Source organism: Mytilus edulis, chromosome 9 (assembly GCF_963676685.1).
Source record: "Mytilus edulis chromosome 9, xbMytEdul2.2, whole genome shotgun sequence".
Classification (NCBI taxonomy): domain Eukaryota; kingdom Metazoa; phylum Mollusca; class Bivalvia; order Mytilida; family Mytilidae; genus Mytilus; species Mytilus edulis.
Window position 1 is genome coordinate 16061966 of NC_092352.1, and position 22551 is coordinate 16084516.

Genomic DNA, 22551 nt, shown 5'->3' on the forward strand with positions numbered 1-22551 from the left:
ATCGTTTTGGTCAAACTTTAATTTTATAATAAAAAAGATTTTGTTGCATACTCTTTGAAAAGGTCAAATATTCTTTTAAAGTTTATGAGTTTGAATGTCCCTTTGGTATCTTTCGCCACTCGTGTATTTATATGCCAAGAACATACCCACAGAAATGTCTTTCTGCGTTGTCATTTTATCAGAGAGTTTTGAATAAAGGCAACATTATTTTCTTTAAATGTCCTGTACGAAGTCAGGAAAATTGCTATTGTTATATCATAGTTCGTTTCTGTGTGTGTTACATTTTAATTTTGTGTTTCGGTTGTGTTGTAGTTCTCCTCTTATATTTGATGTGTTTCCCTCAGTTTTAGTTTGTAACCAGGATTTGGTTTTTTTCAATCGATTTATGAATTTCGAACAGCGGTATACTACTGTTGCCTTTATTTAGTATAACGCTGTTCGAAATTCATAAATCGATTCAGAAAAAAATAAATCCGGGTTACAAACCAAAACTGAGGGAAACACATCAAATATAAGAGGAGAACAACGACACAACAGAAACACTAAAATGCAACACACACAGAGACGTACTATAAGTTAACAACTGCCATTTCCTGACTTGGTACAAATAAGCTATAGTTAATATTGCTGTGTACAAACGAGTTTTCCGCCAGATTTCAATCAGAAAGATTGAATGATACATTGACAAGGAGACACCATATAATGTAGTAGACCCCGTGTATGAAACATCAATCTGAATTAGACTGGATATAATCGAATATAGAATCGAAACCTTTTGACTATAAGATACAATGATGGTGGAAAGATATACGATCAGATTGCTAAGGACTATCACCCTCCTACCTAAGGCAGAGGGATATGTTTCATCAGGCCATTTGAAGATTTATTTGGCAATAATGATGAAGATATTGCAACACTGATGTTAAACATCGCATTGATATAAGTAATAAGACAATGTATACAATGATTTGGAGGAATTTCTCCAGTTATGTATGATGAAGTCAAGTCTGTATCTGTATCGTGACGTGGAAGATACAGTGGCGGATGCAGGAATTTTCGAAAGGGGGGGGGGGGTGCTAGCCCAGGGCAAAGGGGGGGTGCAAAACATATGTCCCGATTGTCCCGATTCAAATGCATTGATCGGCCAAAATAAAGGGGGGGGGGTGCGTACCCCCGGAACCCCCCCTCTGGATCCGCCACTGAGATACGAATTCTTGCTTGAACTCGACGGGAGAGAGAGCGCCTATTGACGGCGTTGGAGAGCTGTTTTGAAGCTCTCTACTAACTTGGCGCACACTATGTCTACTTCCAGAAGGTTACAAAGAATCACCGACTTAACGAAGAATGCAGTTTGTTGTTTCAATTGCCTTTGAATTGTTCTTAACCGAGTTGTTTACTATGTTAGTACATTCAAAGTTTGCCGAAATCGTTTCGGCTTGATAATCCTTTTGGTATTGCTTTTTACCAAAAAAATCGTCAGGTTTGATAACTGGGACCAAACCCTCAACCAGTTTGTACATAAATACATCTTCGATAACTATTGGCAAATGGAAGAATAGCTGGAAACTCCAGACATTGCATGGACTACCGTCGCATGAACTACTAAACAATAAAAGAGAGCTATGCCTTTACAGGGATTGATTGATTGTTAGTGGATCTTAGTGATTAGCGCACTTTCAGCTTTCTTCGCTATATCGTGGCGGTAAGTTTTATTGCTCGAGGTAACCGGAGTTCCAGGCGAGAACCACCGATCTTCGGTATGAAAACTGCCAATTTTAGTCAGTTAATTCGTATTCGAACGCACATCCTCAGTGTTGGCAGGCTAGCGATTGCTGCAGAGGTATTTCTTAAGACTTCAAGAGGACTTAAAAAAGTCGTCCGTGATGCCTTCTAGAATAGTGATGAGGATTGTCCAGATAAGATGGAAGGTAGTTAACTGGTCAGACCAATCAACATGGAAGATGATTGACATTTTTTTTATGATTTGTTGGCTTCTACCGTAGATCATTATCGAAAAGTTTATATCAGCAAACCGCTGACTGATTGATTTGATGACAAATCTAACGGCGAAAAGGTCCCCTAATATAAAACACTAACAGAAATCATGGAAATTGGACCACGAACAGGACCAAGCATTTGAGAAGTCGCAGTGAAGGAGTTCCTTATGTCGCACCAATACTAGGATTATTATATGCCAAAAGCAATTTATCTTATGGACTGCACACAAATTCTTCTGGGAAAGAACTAGAAGTAGTTTTATTTAAGTAACAAGATCCAGATTCGCCAGTAGAGGTCTGACGAAGTCGAATTTGATATAGCCACAGGACAAAATGGATTTCTAGCATTGAATAGGGTGGTATGCAATAAGTTTAAGGATTACATCTACGGGAACAACAGTACTAAATTATGCTTATTCCATATCTATGTAATAACAACTAGCAAGTCGTGATACAACTTGCTGTTAACCAAGCACCATTATCAATCCACGAACAAGTCTCTTGTAAAGTACGCCATATATGTAAGGAAAACGACACCCGATACAGTTGGGGAAAAAAATGAAATATGGTACTGTTGGAGAACACAGATAATCATATTTTGACTATTTTATTTATTGTGTCTGTTTAATTAACGCATCAATGTAAATATAACGGAATTTTATGAGACTGTCATTTAAGTGAGAGGGTTAGCGCTATAGAACCAGGTTTAATCCACCATTTTCTACATTTAAAAATGCCTGTACCAAGTCAGGAATGTGACAGTTTTTGTCCATTCGTTTTTAATACGTTTTGTTATTTGATTTTGCCATGTGATTATGGACTTTTCGAATTGATTTTCCTCTAAGTTCAGTATTTTTGTGATTTTACTTTTCACAGTTCGGTTCTGCCAGCAGCAAATAAACGTCAAGTTTGTATTGGAGGCACTTCACAACGACATGGCAATCATGGGAAGCATATGACTGTTATGTGACAAATTTGACTAGCTTAGATATTTTGTAATGTTTAATTCTCTCTTATTATAAGTAATAGGATAACTATATTTGGTATGTGCGTACCTTGCAAGGTCCTCATGCCCATCAGACAGTTTTCACTTGACCTCGACCTCATTTCATGGATCATTGAACAAGGTTAAGTTTTGGTGGTCAAGTCCATATCTCAGATACTACTAGCTTTGGTTTTAGTATAAATGGATAGACCAATATGAAAAAGGAAAGGATTTAGCAGTTAGGCAGATGTATTAACAAAAATACACTCAGCCTTCAGAGAGTATCTTTTCTTACAATGAATCCATTAAATAAAGGTAACATGATCATACTGGTAATTATCGACCACTTCATCAGATAGGCCCTTTAGCAACTAAAACCCAATCAAAGGAACAACAACAGCACACTGAAAACCAAAGGATCTACTCAGGCTAGATAGATAATTTCGAGAGTAAAATTACTTAAATTTTGAGATCTTGAAGTCAAACCAGAATTTCAACTTGAAGCCGTCCTACCCAAGTTAAGCCTTTAAAATGACACCAAGTTGTCAACTTCTTAGTATTTCAAGGATCTTCAGGATTTTAACGTGTATACCAACTACATGGCAGCTTTAACATCAGGAGTTGCACAGGCGAACCAGGATGGTTGGCATTTGCGTTAGAGTAGCAAACGTACAGAATGGAGATCTTGGATTAAAGGCATCAGGTAGCTTTATCATGGAAAAAACCTAACACTAGACTGCAGAGGACAACGGCTGTTCATTGGACTACTTTAAGGCTGCAATCATTTGATTTTCGGCGGAAAAAAAAGTTTGTCCGGAATTTTTTTCCAAAGCCCCCCCCCCCCCTAGAAAATCAAATGGTTGCTGCCTTAGTAAATCCAGGGGAAATTTCACTCGATGAAATTATATGCTGGATATAATAATTGATAGTCAATACTACATCGACCATTGAATCACCTGTCGATTATACAAAAAAAACACCTCACAATGTTTCCTTCAATATGGTGATGTCCAGCCTGAAAAAAGTAAGGGTCAAACATGAAGACCGTTGAAGAAGTGCTTACAACATTGAGGCTGCTTATCCACAGGGAGTACAACTGTTGTAGAGGAAGAGATCATTAGCATGGACTTATTTAGTCAATACGACACAACAGCTATGCAAGCTACCTCTATTGACCATACTTCTTCTATAGATCAAAGCCAACCATCGAGTGGCTATCTAAATTTCATCCCTTGCTTATATGCCTTTGTTGGCAGGAATGAATCAGACCCTTAGCCATCCAGATATAGTTGACTACCCTTAGATTGCTGAATGATGTGACAGTAGTTTACAGCTGTGTTGTCAGCTACGTTTCAAAAATATTTTTGCATTAATCAGGTTATTATCATAACATGAATTATAACTGTCAGCTGGTTTAGTACTTTTTGATCTATTTGTTTATATGGTCAGAAAAATATAGGTGGGCATCTTTTTAGTTAAACTTTATAAACGTCAGCCAGCCAGTCTTTTTCTGAAGTGTTTATTTAAATTTTTTTTGGACATTGTCTAGGACCATCATATTCTTTAGTTGAGGTCAGTATCTTACTAACCCATGACTTTTTCAAATCCCAGAGCAAATGCTTCTTGAGTACTAGTATGTAGTTTTTGTCGAGCCTGCGACTTTTGTCGCAGAAAGCTTGACATAGGGATAGTGATCCGGCGGCGGCGTTATCTATCTTCTTTAAAGCTTTATATTTTAGAAGGTGGAAGACCTGGATGCTTCATACTTTCTGTATGGATGCCTCATGTTACGAAGTTTCCGTCAGTCACATGTCAAATGTCCTTGACCTCATTATCATGGTTCAGTGACTTCTTCAAAAAAGTTTAGATATTTTGTAATGTTTAATTCTCTCTTATTATAAGTAATAGGATAACTATATTTGGTATGTGCGTACCTTGCAAGGTCCTCATGCCCATCAGACAGTTTTCACTTGACCTCGACCTCATTTCATGGATCATTGAACAAGGTTAAGTTTTGGTGGTCAAGTCCATATCTCAGATACTACTAGCTTTGGTTTTAGTATAAATGGATAGACCAATATGAAAAAGGAAAGGATTTAGCAGTTAGGCAGATGTATTAACAAAAATACACTCAGCCTTCAGAGAGTATCTTTTCTTACAATGAATCCATTAAATAAAGGTAACATGATCATACTGGTAATTATCGACCACTTCATCAGATAGGCCCTTTAGCAACTAAAACCCAATCAAAGGAACAACAACAGCACACTGAAAACCAAAGGATCTACTCAGGCTAGATAGATAATTTCGAGAGTAAAATTACTTAAATTTTGAGATCTTGAAGTCAAACCAGAATTTCAACTTGAAGCCGTCCTACCCAAGTTAAGCCTTTAAAATGACACCAAGTTGTCAACTTCTTAGTATTTCAAGGATCTTCAGGATTTTAACGTGTATACCAACTACATGGCAGCTTTAACATCAGGAGTTGCACAGGCGAACCAGGATGGTTGGCATTTGCGTTAGAGTAGCAAACGTACAGAATGGAGATCTTGGATTAAAGGCATCAGGTAGCTTTATCATGGAAAAAACCTAACACTAGACTGCAGAGGACAACGGCTGTTCATTGGACTACTTTAAGGCTGCAATCATTTGATTTTCGGCGGAAAAAAAAGTTTGTCCGGAATTTTTTTCCAAAGCCCCCCCCCCCCCTAGAAAATCAAATGGTTGCTGCCTTAGTAAATCCAGGGGAAATTTCACTCGATGAAATTATATGCTGGATATAATAATTGATAGTCAATACTACATCGACCATTGAATCACCTGTCGATTATACAAAAAAAACACCTCACAATGTTTCCTTCAATATGGTGATGTCCAGCCTGAAAAAAGTAAGGGTCAAACATGAAGACCGTTGAAGAAGTGCTTACAACATTGAGGCTGCTTATCCACAGGGAGTACAACTGTTGTAGAGGAAGAGATCATTAGCATGGACTTATTTAGTCAATACGACACAACAGCTATGCAAGCTACCTCTATTGACCATACTTCTTCTATAGATCAAAGCCAACCATCGAGTGGCTATCTAAATTTCATCCCTTGCTTATATGCCTTTGTTGGCAGGAATGAATCAGACCCTTAGCCATCCAGATATAGTTGACTACCCTTAGATTGCTGAATGATGTGACAGTAGTTTACAGCTGTGTTGTCAGCTACGTTTCAAAAATATTTTTGCATTAATCAGGTTATTATCATAACATGAATTATAACTGTCAGCTGGTTTAGTACTTTTTGATCTATTTGTTTATATGGTCAGAAAAATATAGGTGGGCATCTTTTTAGTTAAACTTTATAAACGTCAGCCAGCCAGTCTTTTTCTGAAGTGTTTATTTAAATTTTTTTTGGACATTGTCTAGGACCATCATATTCTTTAGTTGAGGTCAGTATCTTACTAACCCATGACTTTTTCAAATCCCAGAGCAAATGCTTCTTGAGTACTAGTATGTAGTTTTTGTCGAGCCTGCGACTTTTGTCGCAGAAAGCTTGACATAGGGATAGTGATCCGGCGGCGGCGTTATCTATCTTCTTTAAAGCTTTATATTTTAGAAGGTGGAAGACCTGGATGCTTCATACTTTCTGTATGGATGCCTCATGTTACGAAGTTTCCGTCAGTCACATGTCAAATGTCCTTGACCTCATTATCATGGTTCAGTGACTTCTTCAAAAAAGTTTAGATATTTTGTAATGTTTAATTCTCTCTTATTATAAGTAATAGGATAACTATATTTGGTATGTGCGTACCTTGCAAGGTCCTCATGCCCATCAGACAGTTTTCACTTGACCTCGACCTCATTTCATGGATCATTGAACAAGGTTAAGTTTTGGTGGTCAAGTCCATATCTCAGATACTACAAGCAATAGGTCTAGTATATTCGATGTATAGAAGGACTGTAAGGTGTACATGTCCAACTGGTAGGTGTCATCTGACCTTGACCTCATTTTCATGGTTCAGTGGTTATAGTTTAGTTTTTGTGTTTTGGTCTATTTTTCTTAAACTTTATGCAATGGAACTACTATATTTGGTGTATGGAATGATTGTAAGGTGTACATGTCTAGCTGGCAGGTGTCATATGACCTTGACCTCATTTTCATGGTTCAGTGGTCAAAATTAAGTTTTTAAGTTTTTTTTTTTTTTCTAATACTATATGCAATAGGTCGACTATATTTGGTGTTTGGAAATATTTTATGATCTATGTCAGTTGTGTAGGTTTTATTTGACCTTGACCTCATTTTCACGGTTCACTGCTCAGGGTTAAGTTTTTGTATTTTGGTCTGTTTTTTTAAACTATAAGCAATAATTATGTCAACTCTATTTGTTGTATGGAAGAATTCTGAGCTGTTCATGCCTGCCTGACATGGTTCATCTGACCTTGACCTCATTTTCATGGTTCATTGTTCAATGTTTAGTTTACTTGGTTAATGTTAAGTTGATGTGACAGTTGTAATACAGTTTTATATTTAGGACTATCAATATAATATCAATAATGACTAAAGAAGGCGAGACATTTCAGCTTGTGCACTCTTGTTGAACTAGGTGACAGTATTATGAAAGGGGTTTGTAATTGTATAAGAGTGTAGTATTTTTAACATAATAGAGTAATTTAGACAAACTTGTTTATCTAGTTGTGCTCTTCACAGCATTCCTGACTCAATTGAGTGTTGTACCTCTGGCCAGGTCAATCCATTCAAAATGGAAAGGAATTGCCAGAAAAACATTGTATAAAATTATACAAACAGGAAAAGAACAATATTTTTACAAACATATGTAATACATAATTTGACTTTTTTCAAACCTTTTACAGATATTTATGTTTAATTCATGCATATTTTACATAATTTAAAATCTATGGAAAATATTTAAATGTTTACATTATCCTTCAGTATTTTAATACAAGAGGAAAAATTCTCATTGTATTCACCCTGATGACAGCTTGAGAACACTATAAGATTGATGAATTAATTTTACCTGCAACCTTTTAAAGTGTTGTGTCCTTTCAAGATATATATTTATTGTTATTCATAGGTTGTTTGTTTTTCAAACCTACATCAATAATGAAAAATAAAGAACCGTAATACCTGTATAACTTGTTTGTGTTTATTTGTCAAAGAAAACATGACTGGTGTAGAACAACTTCCATATGAATCAAATATCTAGTTAATAGAACCTGATTTTTAAATTGTACAAAAGTTTATAACAAAAGATGAGACAAAAAAATAAACATTTATATCCTTAAAATATATTTACTGTACATAATCTCATTATAAAATATTATCATATTCATGCCTTGTTTTCATTAAGCAATGATCATCATACATAATAACATAACATTTTAAAAACAATTCACATTGTTTTGCACAAGATATGACTTTATAAAAACAAAAAACAAAATTAATCTGAGCAAAATAAATGAGACATTTGATGGAAAGCTTATTACAGAACAGAGACATGCCAATAAATTGCTTGAGGGTAACATTTAAAACATTGTGCCTAAATAATATGATCAAGAGTTATTAATTTGATTTATTATACTTCACGTTAAAATGCCATATTTTGATTGGCTAATATGAGGGTGTTAATTTACTCTATCACATGGTTGAGGGGTAACAATTTTTTTTAATGTCACCCTCTCGTCCAGACCAATCAAAAATCAATAATTTAAAGGACAATGAATTGAATTTACATCAAGTTATTAAAGACCATGATTAAGTTCTATACCTTTTGACTCAGATACGATTATTTGACTGTTAAAGTAAAAAAACAAAAACATCTTGCTTCACTTCTATTGATTTTTCTAATACCCGTAACATTGTTATGTATGTGAGGTCATAAAAAATACTTCTAAATAAAATTCATATAAAAGACAATAATGAAAGGACATTCAGTATAATAAATTAAATAACACATAGCTGAGAGGATGATAGAGCAGATTGGTACCCCTCGAAAAAGCATTGTCAACCTTGGCTTTGCCGTGGTTGACAATGTTTTCTCGGGGACCAATCTGCTCTATCACCCTCTCAGCTATGTGTTATTTATATATTATCTCCAATTAAAAAGGTTGTATATAAATATTTATTGCCATTTTTAAGAAAAATCTATTGATTAAAAAAAATATGGCCAATGATCTTAGTTAAAAGACAAACAAAAATAAATATTTTTTAATATCTAGTTTTCTCAGAAATATTCTTCCATTCCTCCTAAAGTCCATTGTCCATCACTCCTTATGTGCATTAATAGAATCATAGCATTTCTTTTGTAATACTTTCATCACCCACCTCCTAAAAAGAAGTAAAATTTAAGGATTAAATCAAAAGTTATAACTTTCAAGTTATCTTACCAAACCTCAATTTTAAAAAAAGTCCCATAAAAACATATTTGAAGACAACTACTAACTACAAAGTTAAAGCAAAACTAACATAACTTACATTACTAATGTTAGTTTTATTCATCATTTAAAAAAACAAAAACATTATCATTATATTATTATCACATTATAATTTATTATCACATTGACCATTTAGAATACTGGACTGCATGCAAAAACTGCAAACTTTTTTTAATGTTTGCAATCATTTAAAGGAATATAATGAATATAGTATCAAAAGTCCACAACACTTGCAATCAACTTTACACTCACACCCTACAGCAGGAAAAACTGGAGTTACTTCAAGGGAGTATCAATTGTGGACCCAGATATATGTCTTGTTTGTTCATAATTTCAATAGTTTAATGCAAATTTCAACTTAGCAAAACTTTCAAACTATTGACCATGATTGGACAAACAATTCCCATGAATGTCCCATTCTGTTGCCTCATTCCAATTTCAGTCAACCATACCAATATGTAAACTTGACACCTAAGTAATCATTGTATACTTATGTACCCCAGAACTGTCTAGATCAGCAGCCATTAAAATAAATTCCAGACAAGTATAATTTAGTGAAACTTCTGTATAAAAAACCTTAATTCCCCCAAAACTTTATGAAAAGAAAAGTTTATTGAAGTTATCATGATACACTAATGTAACAATAATCAGATCAATTTCTGAAGGCATAGTGATAATAAATATGTACAACTTTTTGATATCAGAATGATGGATGTCAGAAAGTCTGACATTGGTAACACTGTATGGCTATTCTATTTAGTTGTTTCGACATAATAAAACTTTTACAAAATTATCATTCAATAATTTATTACTGAATAAAATAGTCAAACCACATCTGTCCAATTTTTCAATAGTAATACTTATTCCTCATAAAAAATAATAAAAAAATATGATAACAAGAAACAATTGTTAAGTGGAGAGGAATTAAAATGGTTCTTATATCTCCCAAGTAATTTATATATATATATATGACTTTCACTTTAAATAAACACATACCACAGGAATTAGTCGACAGACTAACATTATCTAGTGATATATCTCCTCGGTCCCCACCTACAGAAGCTTCTATTATCAGCTGAAATGTAATAAAAAAATCTGTATGTTTTGTTAAAGTAAAAGCTTATAATACTTCTTCCGTTTTTACAGAATGAATCATTTAGAAGTGATGTGGTCTAATATCAGTTACATTATTGTGTGAAATCATTATATATTCTTTAATCGTTGATCTTTACAGTTATTATAGTTTACAAATGCCTAGAATTCACTAGAAATAGTAAAGCCCTATTGAATTTCCTTCTAGAAACTGGAAAATTATACTCTATATGTAACAATATATCTTACCTTTGAATCATGCAACGTAGAAACTGTGACAGACTTCAAAAGCCATTGGTTGCCTTGGTTACCAGAAATACTCCACAGTTCTGTCTCCTGTAAAGAGGCTGACCTACTAATGACACGTAATGTTCCTATCTGACTACCATACATGTGATACCAAAAGCTCAAACATCGCGTTGAATCTGAAAATATTTTTTTATTACATAATGAAAGTCTTGTCAAATTATAAATACACCTTATCACTATTTGGAAATATGTTCTGGTTGACCCGAGAATCAGTCTCACTAGAACTATGATGTCATACAGCAATCACATTTCCATTGTGGCATCAGATATTTTGTATTATGACATCAAAATTTTACGGGAACCTTTGTTATGTCCAGTAATGGTGGACAAATAACAATAAGGTGTATGGTAGTATAGACAACTTTTGAATTTGTGCACTCGCCTGTTAATTTTCAAGGTCACAATCCTTATCCTTTTTACAATACAGTAGACTGATTGTTCGATGATTACATTTAAGCTGATTGACCTGGAGTCAGCAAGTGTAACACAAGAGGCTCTCAAAAGCATGAATCGCTCACCTTGATTTTTTGGCATCTTTTGTTTAAGAGTTTAAATGTCCAATTTTCTCGTAGTTTGTATTTTTTGTTTAACGTATAATAATAAGTGTTTGAAAATGCAGTTTTTGGTCATACTTTCTTCAAAAGCAAAAGAAAAAGGTGTTTGGTGTGAAATTTTGAAGTTTGTTAGGTTTTTAAAAGGTGATTAACTGCAGTTGACTTAAAGTTGCTTACATCAACATTGATTAATCTGTTTTTGAGATATTAGCCAAAAACTGCATTTTACCCCTTTGTTCTATTTTTAGCCATGGCGGCCATGTTTTCGGACAAAACAGAAAATAAAACACAAACTTTATTCTAGATACCCTTAGGAGCATTCAGCTTAAATTTGGTTGGAATTGGTTCTGTGGTTTCAGAAAAGAAAATTTTTTAAAGTTCGAAAACATGATAAACAAATTGTGTAAAATTGTCCTTAACTCTTTAAGGGGTCAATTGACAATTTTGATCATATAAAACTTTACCATATCAATGCAAATTGTTAAAAATTTACTATAAAGGGCATAACTCCTTAAGGGGTCAACTGACAATTTTGGACATGTTGACTTATTTATAGATCTTACTCATACCTGTCAACCTGTGACAATGAAAATGCAGGTCATGACCTGCATTGAAGAATCAAATCTCAGGTCATAACGCGTACGAACTTTTTCGAGCTGAATTTCAGTAATTATGGTACATTTTCTTATAATGTATATCAAAGATATCAAAACATCAATGCATGTTCACTTTGTTAAGTCATTTTAAATCTCATTAAATTTTATTTCATTGGACTTTTAAAGATTTTTATAAATTTGTGATAGTCAGTCTTATGTGCTTTACATTTTGAAAAAAAATAATACAATCATCAAACACTAGAATTTAATGTAATTCTTAAATGTTTGAGCCTTTAACCATAATTTTTAATTATATATGTGGTGGTGTTTAACGACCTTGACTGGCTATACAGCCCTCGCACGGTCGGCTCGGTGCCCGAAGGCGATTGGTGAGCGTTTGAATAATTTCTGCCGTGGGTCAGGAACAAGTAGTAAGGACGCCGAATGGAGGCCGCCATCTTGATTTTGGTGAGTTGATTTTGGTTTGTTTACTATTTTGGATTTTACTTCTTCACAACGGCTGCTTTCAGGGCCAGTTTGGTCAGCTTGGCAGCCCGCTAGCCTCGATGATGGAGTACTGTTAGATGATCTCGGACGTAGTTCTAAAGATGACAGGAAGCGTTATCAGGACCAAAGCCGTGAGGCAGTGAAATGAAGGTCGTATCACCCAACAGCCTAGGATACAGCCTTCGGACGTTAATCGGCATGACACTCCCCATAATACAATGGTTTTGGAGTGCATGTTAACGCAGGTACGCCAACTACTACGTCTATCTGTACGGCATGGATTGGTTTCTGTCATCTTAAGTAGTAAGTCGTTGATATCTAACTGTAAACCCTCATCGAAGATAGCGGGTAAAGGAGAGCTGGCCCAGCACGTCCGTTCAGCTGTAATGACTGAGACGTGACTGTGATTGATTGTGAATGGATTGTTCAATTTTTAATTTAACAAGGAAATTAGACTATGATAAAATATAGTAATACAGTTAAAGGGAGTATAAATGTAAAAAATAATTTTCAACTTTTTTTAAAAAATTGTATAAAGGTATAAAAATAATGAATAGTTATTTTTCAATATGTATTTGAATTTTATATTTTGAATGATTTAATCTTTTCACCCATAAAACGTAAATACAAGGAATAAATTTGAATGGTGACAAATAAGGGGAAGTAACTCTAGTTCAGGTTGTAACCGATGGTGCAATTTATTTACGACCTAAAGCTAAGGTAATTGGTGTTAATTAACAGTGTGTTTGACACCAAAGCTGTCAAGTGAAGCCATGCATTTAATGGGTCACTTAATTTGACAGTTTACATAGCTAGATAAACTTCCTGTTCATGGAAGAATTACGAATTTGACGGTATTTCAAAGGAATATTACTTATGAAATCAATCTCAAGGCTAAGAAATACGGGTGAAGTCGGGTCATTTTCGGAATTCCCGGGTTATTTCAATGACCCGGCGGGTGTTCCGGGTGATCCCTCAGAATTGTGAAAATCTCGGGTCACACCCGCAGAATACGGGTCAGTTGACAGGTATGTCTTACTTTGCTGAACATATTTGTTGTTTACAGTTTATCTTTATCATTAATACTATTCAAGATAATAACCAAAAACTGCAAAATTTCCTTAAAATTACCAATTTAGTGGCAGCAACCCAACAATGGGTTATTAGATTGATCTGAAAATTTCAGGGCTGATAGAACGTTACCTTATAAACACTTTAACCCTTGCTCTAACTGCTTTGGTTTTTGAGATATAAGCCAAAAACTGCATTTTACCCCTATGTTCTATTTTTAGCCATGGCGGCCATGTTTTTTGACGAAAACAGAAAATAAAACACAAACTTTATACTAGAAACCATAAGGATCATTCAGCTTAAGTTTTGTTGGAATTGGTTCAGCAGTTTCAGAGGAGAAAATGTTTGAGCAGTGAGCTAAAAACCACTTCAGATTAGAGAATTCAACCCAATCACAGGTTCCTTTAATTGTTACCTACACTGATAATTTATTGCAAGTGATGGAAAAACTGATCAAGTGGCAGATCAAAAACTATTATAAACGCCTGTTTAAATGGGACGTATCATGGTATACAGTAGTCGTCTGTCTATTTATCATCATTTTACACTATATCTCACATAAACTTACCTGAAAATTGAATATTACTTATAAGTTTCACTTTAGAACCAATACTTTGTCCAGTACACTCAAGGTAAGTATACTTTGAACCAATGGCAGCACCTGCTGGTCCTGTATTATCAGTTTTTGTTGAACCCTAAAATAGTAAATTACACAAGATATTCCTTGAAACAAAACACAAAACAATTTTTCACATATATTTTAGTAACAGTAACCTTGGCATACATGTGACAGAGTTGTCAAGCCACAACTGGGGATTTGGAAATTTTCAGCTGGAGTTTGGGCCTCATAACTGGAGATTTTTTTATCGACGGTACGCAATGGTTTATTCTTGTGTGTTTAAACTGCATATCTTCCTTTTTTGTTAAAAAAAACCCAATGATTTCACACCTTCAAGCACCTGCATAGCCATTTTTACTTAGTAAAATAGAAGATAAAGGGGGGGTGTCAAATATTTATTCATCATATATAGTTCAAAGTTAAAGTGATCAGCCATCATATATAGTTCAAAGATAAAGTGATCAGCCATCATACATAGTTGGCAAAAAGTACCTCTGCTTTAGCCACATTGTCAACTTTAGTACCACTACTGAATATGTTTGTAAAAAAAGGTGTTGAATTGATAGAGTTGTGAGCTATCTGGTGGGTAGCTGTCTCCATATTTTTGGTCAAGTAATTAGGGCCCCATAGTCAGCTTTGCATGAAGTGTAGTAAGCATTGTCTTGACCCTTGGGACTGGACTTGCATCATTTTTAAATTTGGCTAGATACTCATTACTGTGTCTTCTTTAATATTATGCTGGGGTACATGTATTTGGTGATAACATGATACAGTTTGTATTTTGTCAAATTATAAGACAAACACACTTATATAGGTATTCCATGGGCCTTGATAGAAGACAAGACATAAATATCATATTTGAGTTGATTTTATTGTCTTTGAGGTTCAGTATAAACTAAGTCTGTTCCATGTTTTCAACAGCATCACAATTTATAAAGTCGATGTTTATACAACTGTTCCATTGTCAGTATCACTTTTAATCATCCAGACATGTATATTTAACTAGCTAGTTGATTACTAGGTAAATGCCAATCATCTTTTATTGTTGTATATACAGTCTATAATCCTTAACACCTTCATTGATTACTTGAGGCTATTTTCCTATTTACCTCTTTGACACAAATTCCATTACAGGAAACTTCCGTTTTTCTCGGACTTTTCCCATATCAATTTCCCTGTCCGTATCTATTTTGTAAACAGAAATGTCTACTGAAATTTTTTCGAGATTGACATTTTCAAAAAGCGGAAGATTTCAAATTTAAACGGGAGGGACGGAAGAGGGTCTGAAAAGCGGGAGATTTTAACTCCCGCCGGAAGAATCACATGTATGCCTTGGCCTCTGTCATATTAAATCCAAAAGGAATTAGGCTTCTTCCACCTAATATATCCTAATTCTAGTTATTCAAATTGGTTAAAATGATACTCATGCTTATATCCATTAAATCAGATTTTTTTTGGACCAACAGACAAATCCACAATAATATACTATGATTTTTTTTTAATTGATAAGACTGATTAAACCTAATATATTCCAGGCACCAAATTAATTTGCCTCAACTGAAATTGAAAGGTTAATCACTGAGCCACAAAATGTCAAAATCTGTTTGAAACACTGCTTTTTAAAAGTTAAAAATAAATTTTGTTAAAAAAAAAAATTTACATTTGTATAGGGCTTAATTCTAAAATAGTATCCTAAAAAATCTAGTAATATTGAATAGAAGTTATATTATTTTGCATTTATTGTAAAACCTGGGGGAAAATACTTGTATTTCAAAACAAACAAAACCAAGACCATTTATATGATGACAGATCAATTATTCAGTTCATAGCTTGATACCACAAATAAATCACATCTATCTACCCTATATATAAACCATGAATTTATTCAAACCCTGCAACAAGATGGATAAATAAATTGAAAACTCAAAGTTCCTATCTACTATTGCAATCTAAACATAAAAATCATGTTGAAAATATTTTACCCTGCGTCTTTTCCAATTTAAGCTGTCAGTTGTCTCGTCTGTTAGAAAACACATATCGTCTGAATTCTCAAAACTACATGTTTTCGTTGCGTCTGTAAATAGTTAATACTAAGTGTTATTGTTTTATTTAAAAATTAATCCATTGTGATGCTATTAATAAATTCAACATGTAGTTCATTTATTTTTTTGTTTATCCTTTCCTTTGCTTATCATTTGTCAACTGTTAAAGTATATAAAGCAGTTACTTTTAGCACATATTTTGGTCAATTAAATCTTCCAAGACTACTAATTGTACAAGAGTTACAGAAACGAATGCTTGAATATTTCAGTTATGTTACAAACTTACAGTTATATTGTACTACTTTATCTAGTTTGCAGAGCATAAGAGCCAAATTTGCCACAAACCATAGAACATCACATTTCAGCTAAATTAGTAAAATTCTCTTAAAACAGAATACAAAATATTTGTTCATTTATATTCTTGTTTGTCAAAGCTAGCATGGCTGGTAGGCATACAAAAATCAGCATTGACTGAACAACATACCCATATGTTGGCTTTAAAAAAATTTAACAGGACATTTATATGTAACTAGAGGCTCCTAGAGGCTCTTAAGAGACTGTGTCGCTAACCTTGGTCTTTGTGCATATTAAACGAAGGAAACAGATGGATTCATGACTAAATTGTGTTTTGGTGATGGTGATGTGTTTGTAGATCATACTTTACTAATCATTCTGGCTACTTACAATTTTCTCTATCTGTAATGAACTTGGCCCTTTAGTTACAGAGGAAAATATTTTTTAACCAGGTGCTCCGCAGGGCGCAGCTTTATACGACCGCAGAGGTCGAACCCTAAACAGTTGGGGCAAGTATGGACAAAACATTCAAGCGTGATACAGCTCTGAATTTGGATTGTGATCAAATTTTTGACATTATATGTTTTTTTTTTACACAAAACAAATGTCAAGATTTTACAAATCAATTAAAGATTTCTTCAAACTTTTTAAATCTAAAATTAAATAGTTGACACAGCATAGGTTTCTGACACAGAATGAATGTGGTCTAATGAACTTAAAAGTTTTTTTTTTGCCTTTGAGCAATTCACTATGCTGTTGAATATTAATCCTCTCAAAAAAATGTTTGAAGAAATTTTCTTTTTATTTATGAAATCTGAAATGAGAAAAATTTAAACCCCCCCCCCCCCCTTTTTTTTCACATCCCCGTTTCCCTTTTTCCAAAACTGATATCAATTCAAATTTCTAATGGAGTTTGCAACAATAACTACTCTTTTAAATACATCATAAGATATTAAAATGTAAAATAAAGTGCTTGTTATCACTGAATGGTAAAGATTGGTTGGTAGTAAAAGTGAATATACATTGTTTATTGTATAAAACAATAAAAAAAACTTCATCAGCAACATTTTATATTGGCAAATTTCCAATGAAGTTATTTACATAAAGTTATTGGCAAATAAAAATAGAAAATGACATCATAGTCATGTCTGGCAAATGTCCAACATACATTATCTAAAAACATTTTAGATAAGATACGGAAAAAAAGCTTCATCAGCAACATTTTATATTGGCAAATTTCCAATGAAGTTATTTACATAAAGTTATTGGCAAATAAAAATAGAAAATGACATCATAGTCATGTCTGGTAAATTTCCAACATATATTATCAACTACTATTCTATACAAAGAAAGATAACTCCAATTGAAAATTAATTGCTATTGCACAATATTGTGCAATTAGATATTTCTTGCTATTGTGCAATACTGTGCAATTGAAAATTTCTTGCTATTGCACAATACTTGATATGGAATCCTGATTTGGACCAACTTGAAAACTGGGCCCATAATCAAAAATCAAAGTACATATTTAGATAAAGCATATCAAATAAGCCCAAAAATTTAATTTTTGTTAAAATCAAACTTAGTTTAATTTTGGACCCTTTGGACGTTAATGTAAACCAATTTGAAAACGGGACCAAAAATTAAGAATCTACATACACAGTTAGATTTGGCATATCAAAGAACCCCAATTATTCAATTTTTGATGAAATCAAACAAAGTTTAATTTTGGACCCCGATTTGGACCAACTTGAAAACTGGGCCAATAATAAAAATCTAAGTACATTTTTAGATTCAGCATATCAAAGAACCCCAAGGATTCAATTTTTGTTAAAATCAAACTAAGTTTAATTTTGGACCCTTTGGACCTTAACGTAGACCAATTTGAAAACGGGACCAAAAATTAAGAATCTACATACACAGTTAGATTCGGCATATCAAAGAACCCCAATTATTCAATTTTTGATAAAATCAAACAAAGTTTAAATCTGGACCCTTTGGGCCCTTTATTCCTAAACTGTTGGGACCAAAACTCCCAAAATCAAACCAAACCTTCCTTTTATGGTCATAAACCTTGTGTTTAAATTTCATAGATTTCTATTTACTTATACTAAAGTTATGGTGCGAAAACCAAAACAAATGCTTATTTGGGTCCCTTTTTGGCCCCTAATTCCTAAACTGTTGGGACCTAAACTCCCAAAATCAATACCAACCTTCCTTTTGTGGTCATAAACATTGTGTTTAAATTTCATTGATTTCTATTCACTTAAACTAAAGTTATTGTGCGAAAACCAAGAATAATGCTTATTTGGGCCCTTTTTTGGCCCCTAATTCCTAAACTGTTGGAACCAAAAACTCCCAAAATCAATCCCAACCTTTCTTTTGTGGTCATAAACCTTATGTCAAAATTTCATAGATTTCTATTCACTTTTACTAAAGTTAGAGTGCGAAAACTAAAAGTATTCGGACGACGACGACGACGACGCCGACGACGCCAACGTGATAGCAATATACGACGAAAAATTTTTCAAATTTTGCGGTCGTATAAAAACCTACCAAAATTTACCAAATTTATGAAAATTGTTAAAAATTGACTATAAAGGGCAATAACTCCTTAAGGGGTCAACTGACCATTTTGGTCACCTTGACTTATTTGTAGATCTTATTTTGCTGAACATTATTGCTGTTTACAGTTTAACTCTATCTATAATAGTATTCAAGATAATAACTAACAAGAATGTGTCCATAGTACACGGATGCCCCACTCACACTATCATTTTCTATGTTCAGTGGACTGTGAAATTTGGGTCAAAATTATAATTTGGAATTAAAATTAGAAAGATCATATCATGGGGAACATGTGTACTAAGTTTCAAGTTGATTGGACTTCCAACTCCTTCAAAAACTACCTTGACCAAAAACTTTAACCTGAAGCGAACGGACGGACACACAGACGGACGAACGGAGGCACAGACCAGAAAACATAATGCCCCTCTACTATCGTAGGTGGGGCATAAAAACAACAAAATTTCCATAAAAATTACCAATTCAGGGGCAGCAACCCAACAACCAGTTGTCCAATTCACCTGAAAATTTCATGGCAGATAGATATTTACTTGACAAACAAGTTAACCCCCATGTCAGATTTTCTCTAAATGCTTTGGTTTCAGAGTTATAAGCCAAAATATACATTTTACCCCTTTGTTCTATTTTTAGCGATGGTGGCCATCTTGGTTGGTTGGCTGGGTCATCGGACACATTTCTTAAACTAGATACCTTAATAATGATTGTGGCTAAGTTTTGTTGAATTTAGTTCGGTAGTTTCAGGAGAACATTTTTGTAAAAGATTATAAAAATTTATGAAAAAATTGGTAAAAAATGACTATAAAGGGCAATAACTCCTTAAGGGGTCAACTGACCATTTTGATCATGTTGACTTATTTGTAGATCTTACTTTGCTAAACATTATTGCTGTTTACAGTGATCTTTATCTATAATAATATTCAAGATAATAACCGAAAAAGGAAAAATTTCCTTAAAATTACCAATTCAGGGGCAGCAACCCAACAACCAATTGTCTGATTCATCTGAAAATTTCAGGGCAGATAGATCTTGACTTGATAAACAATTTTACCCCCAAGTCAGATTTGCTCTAAATGCTTTGGTTTCAGAGTTATAAGCCAAAATATACATTTTACCCCTATGTTCTATTTTTAGCCATGGCGGCCATCTTGGTTGGTTTGGTGGGTCACCGGACACAACTTTTAAACTAGATACCCCAATGATGATTGTGGCCAAGTTTGGGTAAATTTGGCCCAGTAGTTTCAAAGGAAAAGTTTTTTGTAAAAGTTAACGACGACGGAAGCCAAGTGATGAGAAAAGCTCACTTGGCCCTTTGGGCCAGGTGAGCTAAAAAATCAGATTCACATACCTATATACTGACATTCTGGTCCACCAAATCCTGCTGCACAATTACAAGTATAAGAATCACCAGATACTGTGCAATATCCCCCATTCCTACAAGGGTTGATCGGTCCACATGGAACTGAAAGAATATTTCTACGATTAATGTCAAAAGACTAAATTTTTTCTTTCATTTTTTTTTTATTGTAGGATAACATACCTTCAATATTAGTAATCATAATTATCCATATCATAAAATAAAATAATTTCAGTAAGATAATTCTATCACAAAGTATTGTTTTAGACAGAATTTACAATTGCTATTCATTTGAGATTATCAACAAAACTTGTTTTCCAAAAGATAAAGAAAATAGGTATTTATAGCTTGCTATTCAGTGTGAGCCAAGGCTTCATATTGAAGGCTGTACTTTGACCTATAATGGTTTACATTTAAAAATTGTGACTTGGATGGGGAGTTGTCTCATTGGCACTCATACCACATCTTTTTATATCTATTTGCATGAATAATGTTAGTGTCAATATACATTTTACTTATGCTGTTCATATCAAATACAGGTCAGTTGGATACTTAAGATGTTCTCACAAAAATTGCTTTTGTACAATGCAAATGAATTTGGGAGTACATAAGTAATTACTTACCGCAATCTTTGACATACAGTTTGATATTGTCTATAGCAATGTCTCCTCTATTTCCTCCTACTAAACCCTCAATAACTATCTGTAAAGTAAACAACAAACATATTTTAATATCATACATCTAAGTCTGTAGTTCTCTTCACAAAAGCTACTTGGGAATAGAAATTATGGTCATTTAGGTCTTTTTCTGACTGGGGTAAAACCCTTGCCAAAGTGGATAGTTTGTTTGGCTATGTCAGAGGTATGCACAAGTACATGACATGTTTGGTCAGAATGGGTCCAAAACAGTTCTTGAAGAGAGAGTGCCACATTCACTACACTTTCAAAACACTTGCAACTACTGTTTAAAGTGTCTGTTAGTGGCCTGTTGCTAGACAAAATTCTGAGCCTATCCAATACACCCTCATTTTCCAGTAGCAGTCCAAATTTACCTAACCTAACCTGGACTGCATCTTTAACATGACTGACCACTTGTATTTATTGTAAATTTGTTCTTGTCCTGAACATGCATGTAATATTTGCAACTGGATGTTGAACAATCAACAATCAGTTAATCATAAAAGCTAACAAAAATCAAGAGATTTCTTATTGAAACATGTCACAACCTCTAAAATCAGACATTTTTTCAGCTTTTGTATACCAAAATGGTACATGTATGAGCTTCTATCCATATTGTCTTTTACCTTGTATAAAACATTGTCCAATAACTATACATAAAATAAATCAAAGATAAGACTTTTTCAAACCTTTGAGTCTGGCAAAGTTTGGACACTGAACATCTGCCCTATCCATTGATTTCCTTGATCCCCTGACACTGACCATAGTTCTGTTTCAGTGTTGTCAGCGTCTTTGGTAAGAACTCTTAATGTCCCAATCTGCTCTCCATACATGTGATATGACATAGTAAAACATCTGGTTTTATCTAGAATAGTAAAAAAAAATATAGTGTTATTAACTGGCTGTTTCTGTATTGGCACTGGTATAGATTCAAGGTTTGCTGTATTGGCCTCGACACCCGTAGGTTCGATGGCCGATACAACTGACCGAAAATCTAAACAGTGCCAATACAGAAAAAGCCAGTTCATAACACTTTTATTAAATAATCCAACTTTTTCAAGACAAACTTGTTATGAACGCTGTATTACATACATCAAATGTGAATACAGGGCCAATATTTCCAATACGGCTGGCAATGTGAATATAGGGCCAATATTTCCAATACAGACTAGTAATAAATCATTAATTTCATTATTTCCAATACGTACTGGCAATGAATCATTAATTTCAGTATTGGACCAGGCCGAAAAGCAATATAGATCATGTGATTTATATGACCAGGACGCATCACCAGTATGACACATGCTGTTTTGGTTGTATTAGGGCTGTTTTAATCGTATTATTTAATAATACTATGTATTTACATCTGAGTACTAAAGGATGAGCAAGTTCAGCTCATTCTACAAAACTTGAAATATTTGCAAAAAA

At 33.9% G+C, this 22551-nt stretch overlaps 1 protein-coding gene across 1 annotated transcript in view; it reads right to left on the reverse strand.

Moving 5' to 3' along the window:
• Nucleotides 1-9180: 9180 nt before the first annotated feature.
• Nucleotides 9181-22551, reverse strand: part of LOC139489841 (MAM and LDL-receptor class A domain-containing protein 1-like) — a 77473-nt gene continuing 64102 nt past the window's right edge. The window contains exons 43-50 of the mRNA XM_071276687.1: nucleotides 21813-21988; nucleotides 21070-21148; nucleotides 20438-20551; nucleotides 16153-16244; nucleotides 14120-14246; nucleotides 10764-10939; nucleotides 10419-10497; nucleotides 9181-9315 (exon numbers count right to left, since the gene is read on the reverse strand). Coding sequence (XP_071132788.1) covers nucleotides 9305-9315; nucleotides 10419-10497; nucleotides 10764-10939; nucleotides 14120-14246; nucleotides 16153-16244; nucleotides 20438-20551; nucleotides 21070-21148; nucleotides 21813-21988 — 854 coding nt within the window. The 3' untranslated portion in view covers nucleotides 9181-9304. The remainder of the gene's footprint in view (nucleotides 9316-10418; nucleotides 10498-10763; nucleotides 10940-14119; nucleotides 14247-16152; nucleotides 16245-20437; nucleotides 20552-21069; nucleotides 21149-21812; nucleotides 21989-22551) is intronic.